At 36.9% G+C, this 8649-nt stretch overlaps 1 protein-coding gene across 2 annotated transcripts; it reads left to right on the top strand.

Moving 5' to 3' along the window:
• The first annotated feature begins 1484 nt into the window (after nt 1-1484).
• Nucleotides 1485-3272, top strand: LOC129881658 (probable indole-3-pyruvate monooxygenase YUCCA11). Of its 2 annotated transcripts, none has more exons than XM_055955786.1 (2): nt 1485-1994; nt 2867-3272. In XM_055955786.1, exons 1-2 carry the CDS (start codon nt 1717-1719, stop codon nt 2901-2903), a joined length of 315 nt encoding a protein of 104 aa, XP_055811761.1. In that variant the 5' UTR covers nt 1485-1716; the 3' UTR covers nt 2904-3272. The 2 variants fall into 2 exon arrangements, 1 of the variants encoding a protein (XP_055811761.1); XR_008765663.1 differs by lacking the exon at nt 1485-1994 and adding an exon at nt 2005-2365.
• The last annotated feature ends 5377 nt before the right edge of the window (nt 3273-8649 follow it).

Genomic DNA, 8649 nt, shown 5'->3' on the forward strand with positions numbered 1-8649 from the left:
GTTCATTTTAGACACCTTATGTAAGGGTCGAATGTGTCATTTTGACAATCACCAAAATATATTAAGTGTGTGTAATGCACTCGCCTGACGTGTCAAAAGCAGCGAATTAAATAAAGACATCTGACATATATATATATATATATATATAATAATTATCAAATAACGACTTTTGAATAGAAAAAAATGAGCAATAATTTGACGACACGTGACATTTTTTAATCCAAATAATAATTTTTTTGAAAATAAAAATTAACAACTATTAATCTCCACCCACCCCGCCATCATCTTCTCCAACCCACCCCAACCCCAACCCCTCCCCCACCCCACCAGATTTTCTTCTCCTCCAACACCCACCCAACACTATCCATATAATTTAAAGAGGAAATAATGGAGCTATAATGGCAAACAAAAATATAAATCAAATTGGGTCAAAAAATCCGACAAACCTCCATTTTTTCCGACAAAATTAATACAAATCTATGGGAGAAAAACCGAAAAGCAGAAAAAGAAACAACATTGGAGCAGGTGTCTGTCTCAGAGCTCTCATAGTTTCTAGATGCTTTCGTGTCCGTCATCTCTGTTTTTCTTTTTTTCTTTTTTTCTTTTTCCCTGTTTTCTCCTTCCTTCCTTCCATGGAAACACTGTTTGTTTGCTTACAAGTGAAAACACGTAAACACCATTTCTAAGATTTCGCCTTTCCCTTTTGCATTAACACATTTTCCTTTTCACTTTTTCTTAATTAATTAATTCCCTCTAAAACTTCACTGCCAATAGCTAGCCACTCCATTTTAATCTCTTTTTACTGTCTAGAAATTGAAGCTATAAAGAAGAAGAATAGTAAAAAAAAAAATTAAGAAAAAACAGCTTCTACGCGCCTCAGATAGATGGAAATCACGCGAGGTGCCAATTGTGTAAAAAATGTCAAAATGACACATTCGACCTTTACATAAGGTGTCTAAAATAAACATCTCCTGATTTAAGTGTGTAAGTGAAAGTTGGTGCCAACTTTAGGGCCACCAATGCATTTCGCCTATAAAATATGCTTGTGATTTCTTGGTTGTGGCTACAGGTGGAAACAATGAAGGCTATATTCAAAAAATGCTACGGATTGAAAATTTCAAAGGTGAAATTATTCATTCAAGTGAGTATAAATCAGGTGAAAAGTATGAAGAAAAAGAAGTATTGGTTGTTGGGTCTGAAAATTCTGGTATGGAAATTGCTTTTGATCTTTCAAAATCCATTGTTCTTCTGGTAGAGGTCGTCATTGAAATCCTCTTTAAGGCTTCCGGTTGAACTCCTCTTGCGATTCAGGTCTGTTTCAAAAATTCCAATGGTTAATTTTGCAAAGGAAGAAGTTGAAGTTGTTATATAGTTGGAACTGGTCCATCAGGTATAGTTGTTTCAGCTTTGTTTGAACAAATTGGGCATAAAAAATATTGTCTTAGAAAAAGAAGATTGTTGTGGCTATTTGTGGAAAAAAAAGACTTATGATAGACTTCACTTGCATTTATCTAAGGATTTTTGTTCATTGCCTTTTATGCCACATGCAACTTCATCACCAAAGTATTTTCCAAAAATGAATTTATTCAATACTTAGATGAGTATGTTGAGAATTTCAACATCAAACCAAAATGCCAAAGTTGTGTTGAATTAGCCTTTTTCAACAATGAAGAGAAGAAATGGAATGTCAAATCAAGAAATGTGGCGAGTGGAGAAATGGAATTGTATGCTTGTGATTTCTTGGTTTTGGCTACTGGTGAAAACAACGAAGGCCATATTCCAAAAGTGGGAGGGCTTGAAAATTGCAAAGGGGAAACAATTCATTCAAGTGAGTATAAATCAGGTGAAAAGTACAAAAAAAAAGTATTGGTTGTTGGCTCTGGAAATTTTGGTATGGAAATTGCTTTTGATCTTTCAAAATCTATTGTTCAGTCAGCAGAGGTCATCATTGAAATCCTCTTAAGGCTTCCAGTGAAACGCCTCTTGAAATTCAGGTCTGTTTCAATATCATGACTTAGTTTAATCTCTAGCCATGAATTCGGGTTTGTTTGTGAATGCGAAACTTCATTGGGTTAGTAAAACTCCTCAGGATCTTCGTAAAACTTCATCTGGATTGTGCGCCCTTTTGTATGTCAAATAACAGTGATGTTTTGCTTTATTTTGGATCAAGTTTCCTAATTTACAATCCAAAGAATACCTCAATCACATATCCAGAGGTAACCGACTATGATGCCTTATATGATGCAAAAAACCTACATTGAAAGCCTAGTTTGCCATTTGCTACAGAAGGTACCAACTACGAAGGATGCAACAAAAACCAAGACTGATCAAGTTCAAATGAAGATAATTGTGTAATTTATAACTAGTAAGAGTTCTCTGCAAATTTTTTCTCAAGTGCTGTTAAGTTTTGTTTCTTTTGTCAAACATCACATATTGCTCTTTCCTGTAAACTATATCTTCCGGGAGATCTTTTCAGTCCTTTCCTTTTTGCTTCGTGAAACAACAATTTTTTTTGTTGAAGTGCTTGGTGTCATCATTGTCAAACTAAAAGGTCATGTAATGTTGTTTCTCATCTTGAGCAGTTCTTTTGATTTAGGGAGCCTTCTTCAATAATCTTCTTTAGTTGAAAACTTAACAGTGGAACAGGAGAAACACAAGAATCTTGGGGAAAGAAATCAGTTAAAGTATGACATAATATCTTGCTTTGGTACTTTCCCTTGATGCTAATAGCTAATTTCTTCTGTAGTAATTCTAGTGTTGTCCGTTCTGCTAATAGCTAAATGTATATTTTCTTTAGGACTATCTTCTCAGTGTTCTATTTATTTGTTCAATCAAAGGCTTGATGAATCATCTTTCACTTTGGCAGTGACGTTGATGCAATCAATGGTACATTGCAAGGGTAGAACATTTACGAACTCTGATCATCTTGGAAATTAACAAGCATAGAAAAGAGGAGGTAGAGACTACAGAGCACATTTTACTTCATTGTCGCTGCTCAGCTATGAAGTTTGTTTCTTAATATTTGTGGTATTCCATGGATAATGCCCTTATGTAAGGAACGAAAATAGCAGATATTTTCATGAAATAGCTCTCCCATGTACACAAACTAAATATATATGTGCTTGCTGGAGCTAGCTTTTTGGTGCAAATTAAAGAATGTTGCATATTCTCTGTAGGCTTAGCCTGCTTTATATGTTTGTAGATCTGTACTCTGTCTCTCTGCTCTTTTGCAGAGGAAGTAGAGAGATGCATATGAGGTTCAATTTTGAAGGGCAACCGCACTTTATGGTTACTTGTTTTCTATTTTAATTTTCTTGTGTGTCGTATGCTTAATATGTCTATGTTCTATCTATTAGATGAAGGGAAGCAATGGAGCAACAACAAATTAAGTTGTCTCAATGTGATCTAGATCATGGATTTGAGCTGTGTTATCAGTCATTGCGTTTGGATCGACGAATCTACTCCCTGCTGACTGCACATGTTGCATTGAAGAGGGATGGGTTTTCTCCGTTTTACTGTTCAGTATGATGTCCTGATGTTATTTCCTTGCACACAGAACAAGATTTACATATGCTCGCCAATTGCGTATCACATTTTGTTGGTACCTTTTTAAACTTGGTTGAGAAAAATAATTATGTCAAGTGAAAATTTCCATTACAAGGCTCTCGCAACAGTTATTTAAGAGCTATTCAATGCTCATCCTTTTACAACAATTACATAGTTCGAAAATCAATGTTATCTGATATGCTTGAAATGAGGAAAGTTTTGCGCTTAATGAAGTTCCATAAAAAAGTTTGTTCACTGTTTGCTTAGCCAAAATTTTGATCATACAACACATTTACTTTACTGTCAAAGTTTATAGCTTTAGAACCTCAAGTTTGTAGGGTGGTTTGCGGAGTGTTACATTATTTCTTGTCTCGGTTACTTCAATTCTTTTGGCATCAAGAATTGAAGAAAACTTTTACAAAGGCACTTCCCCGTTATATCTCTAATAGTGATTTCCTACACAATATTAAATCTTAAATATGGGTTTAGTTCAAGATTATGGGAAGCTAGTTCTCCCATTTAAGTAATCTTATTAGATTAATTTTCTAGTTGTTGTGTCTGTAAGTCATTTGTTTGGTAATTCCATAAACGAACGAGCCATCAGTCTACTAACTAGCTAGACAGAGGTATCCCTTCACAACCAACTTCTTAGAGGGAGTACAACCTTTTATGTAACAACCCTCGTAGTCATTTTGAGATTTTTGTTTGTTTTGATTGTTTTTACCCCTTTCCATAGTTGCTTTATATAACATCTCCTACCGTTCTAACTTAGATTTTTTCATGGAACCAAGAGAAAATTTATGAAAAGTGAAACTTGGGAGCAGATGTCACGCCCCGGGAGGGTACCCTAGACGTAACCGGCACTCAGAAACCATTTCTGGCTCCCAAGCGAACCACATAGCCTGATCACACATCTGTTCATTCATTCATTCAGCGGAAAGTTTAAAAATAAAGAATAATTTAGCGGGCAACTCAAATCACCCATCCAACTCAAAGAATAAAGGCCATGGGCCGACAGATCAACTAAAATATTTATCATTTAAAAATAGTTTAACAAGAATAACTCAAGGATATAAATACTCAATCGACTCATCACTATCTAGTCTATGAAGGCTCTATCACTACTATCTAATTGGTGCCAATGACATGTTCATGGCTACCTCAAATCAAGATGAAAAGGGCTAACTCGATGCAAGAATACACAGACGGTGTCCTCCGAATGTAGGGGAGGACTCACCAATACGCTGAGTGCGAATAGATCCCCAATGATGCTCCTATTGACGATCTCTTAAACCTGTCTCTGCATCATGAAACGATGCAGGTCCAAATGGACGTCAGTACGTGGAATGTACTGGTATGTAAAATGGCAGAATGAAACATACCTTAAGGAAGAGTAACGCTGGTTCAAATATCTCAACTCTAGAAGATAAGAGGGACTCAAATAAAGCATCGTAAATCTAAAGTAAGGATACAGTTTAGACAGAGACCAATCATATACCATACAATCCAATCCAATTATGTATAATACAGTTCAACCAAATCATTTACAATTCGATCCCTTTCAATCATGTTCGATCCGATTATATACACTCAACTCAACAATCAACTCAATAATCAAATCCAATCTAGTCACATACCATTCTATTCAATCCAATCACAATTCATCTATTCTAATCCGACCATATACAATCTACTCAACATTCAACTCAACAATCAGCTCCAAGAACTCAACTCAGTAAATATGCAAATTAAATTATGCAACGTTTTACAATTCAACTCAAAGGACTCAACTCAATAAATACGTAACAACTCACTCAAGTGTCCTAAGTCTAACAAGAAATAGTTTAGACAGGACCAACTCATAACCCACTCAACTCAACTGACTCGGAGCACTATCAAGACCTAAATGGGAGTTTCTCTTATCCGACAACCATCACTTATGAGCCAGTAATAGTACAATAATCAGACGTTGTTCCACGTCCGTCCATACCTTGCCAGGGCATGAACACCTCCCTAATCATGGATACCATCGATTAGTCAAGTCCTATCATTTCAGGACAATAAAATGGGAAACATCCTACTTTAACGGTTCGATCCCACGGGAAGCATCCGACTTTAATGGTTCCATCCCTACCTACGTTGGCGGCGTAGTTTCTTGGGTTTGAGTATGGACTATACTCTCACCCGCCTCGGTGCTCGATACTCCTCCCATGACTCCATGCTCATAAAAATCCTCCAATCATCTCAAACAAGCCCTCACGGCTAGTTCCATGTGATACATTGTCACCTCATCAACTCGGTTCTCATTTCAACTCAATTAAGTCATAATGACAAGTCTCATTGGACCTTCTTTCAAATCTACTCATCTCAAATCATCAAACTCTTCTCTTTAAAAATTTATACAATCTCAACTCAATGAATGCAGAAAATATTATGTATCTTAAAATATAATTTCAACTCCTCAACTCAAACTCAAAATGGATACTTTAATGTAAAAATACTCAACTCATTTAAAGGCTCCTCATACTCAACTCATACTTAAACTCCTTTCTAAATCAAAGATGAAAACAATTACTCTTTAAACTCAAAATAGTGTATAAATAGTTTATGCAAAAATGGTTCCATAAGACTCCAACCACATCAAATTAGGTAAATTACATATCACATAATCACATTAGACTCCAATCCACTTCATCACACAACATCCTCATCAATATAACCTATTCATTCACATCATCATCAAACATCATCATTCACATCGTCACCAAACATCATCATCATATATCATCATTCACATCATCATCAAACATTATCATCACATCCTTGTCAAATACCATCATCACATCAATCGTCAAACATCTACTCCAAAATCCTTATTTTAGTTCTACGTTTATTTTATAAAAGCAAAAGGGCATTCTTAACTATCCAATTCACTCTTTTCAATCCAATCAATACACATATACACAAAACCATCCATCTCAACTCAAGAGAAATTATGACCAAAGAAATCTCATCTTGGGTTCATGTGAATGAAACATGAATCCATACTCTCAACAAAACTTAACTCAAGAATATAGTCAACATCTATATACAAAGATACATTTATAATCAATAATATGAAAGATAACTATTTAGTAATTCAAATCATTAAAATCATCAATCAACCAATAGTGTCTAAAAACATTCTATAGTTTAGGAAAACTTTTAAGAAAACCTTCTTAGAAGGTTCAACTCTTTCACAACTCCTATTCAACACATCTATGGGCATATGGAAGAACTCAATCCAAATTTTAGGTTAGCCTTACATACCTTGTTTGAAGACTTTGAAGAAAACCTTGTGTTGGGTCTCCAAGGGAGAACTAAAATCTTGAAGCTCTTGGACCATTCTTCTTGTTGGAAATGGAGAAGAAGAAGAAGAGAAAGAGAGAGAAGCTCCTAGGGCTTTTAGGAAGAGAGTGAGGGATTGAAAATGATCCCAAAATGTGTTAGGGCTGATAAATATATAATTTGGGTAAGTTCCCAAATTACCCCTCCTCAAAAGTTCTGAAAATAGGCTAAAAATGCACCTGGCGCGATAGTGGCGCGTCGCGCCCTTGCAGCGCCAGGCTGATTACGCCTAAAACCTGCACACCTCGTAGTGGCGCGCCGCGCCAAGGACCAAACTACTGAGGCACATTCTTGGCGCGATAGTGGCGCGTCGCGCCCTTACAGCGCCAAAGCCAATATTTTCTAGGTTCTGGAAATTGGCTCGAAAAACCCTGCACACCTTTTAGTGGCGCGCCGCGCCAGAGCCCAAACTACTGAGGCATGTTTCTGGCGCAATAGTGGCGCGTCGCGCCACTGCGGTGCCAAGCCCAGTTTTCCAGCAATTGCAACCTAGGCCTGGAAATCTCTATTGTGCTAGTTTATCTTAGGATCGCCATACCTTTCGACTCCAAACTCCAAAATTTACATTCTTGGTGGCGTTGGAAAAAAGACTCGACGACCATTAATTTAATAGGTCGTGGGCTACCCAGATCGTCATATATCAAAAGATAGGGTCGTTAGAAGTCAACCCCTCATGCAAACTCCTTCTCAAACTTAGCCACGACGAGCCTTTTGGCTTGATTTGGTCCTAGGGGTCCTTCATGACCCCACATCACCTCTAACGCTCTTTAATTACTTAGGAACTCATCCTAACTCAGGTGAAAAATTTTAAGTCCTCCGGTCCGAGTCTATACTCATGTGAAGAAATGTTTGAATCTTAGCGAAAAACATTCCGGGGTGTCACAGCAGATTCGCGACGCGGTCTTGGGTAGACATTTTTGTCACACTCCGAGAGGATACCCTACGCGTGGTTGACACTCTGAGACCATTGTTGGCCCCAATAGAACCACTCATTCTGATCACTCGTTCAATCACTCAGCAGAAGACTCAATTTAAGGGAAAAAGGACCCAAGCAGACAACTCAAGTCTCATCATCACTAGATATGTAATAAGGTAAAAACAATAATACTCAAAGTATAATGCAACTCAATATCATAAACTCAATAATAAAAGTTGTAGTTTAAAAACAGACTCTAAAAGGACCATTCTATCTCAACTCTGACACTGTCTACGAAGCCTCTATCAACTATCCAGAAGGTGCCGAGACAAGCCCACAGCTACCTCAAAAGCACTACTCAAAGCAATGAATGAAAATAAAATTGATTCCTTCGGAAGCAAGAAGGTCTCACCACTAGTATGTAAAATAGCTGAAAAGGAATACAATCAACAATACTCAAACTCATGCAACACAACTCAAATGACTCCCTCTGAAATGACTCAACTCAATAAGCATGCAAGTTTAAAAGTAATAAGCAATGCTTTGAAAATAGGCTCAATGACATGCAATTCAATCAAATCAAACCATTCATTTTAGGGAGTTTCTATAACCGACAACCATCACTTATGAGCTAGTGATGATACAATACTTTGCATTGCCATTGCCGCAACCGTCCAATAACTTGTCACAGTAAAGGATGATCAACCTCGTTGGATCCACAATCAATCAAAGTTCATCATTTTGGGAATTAAACAGGCATAGCCTCTATCCTATGCTGGCTATGTAGTTTATGGAGTTTG

The sequence above is a fragment of the Solanum dulcamara genome, chromosome 3 (assembly GCF_947179165.1).
Source record: "Solanum dulcamara chromosome 3, daSolDulc1.2, whole genome shotgun sequence".
Lineage (NCBI taxonomy): Eukaryota > Viridiplantae > Streptophyta > Magnoliopsida > Solanales > Solanaceae > Solanum > Solanum dulcamara.

Coding starts and splice junctions, on each gene's coding strand:
- LOC129881658 (XM_055955786.1), top strand. CDS start 1,717: ATGGAATTGTATGCTTGTGATTTCTTGGTTTTGGCTACTGGTGAAAAC. Junction 1,995..2,866: donor AAACGCCTCTTGAAATTCAG/GTCTGTTTCAAT, acceptor TCACTTTGGCAG/TGACGTTGATGCAATCAATG.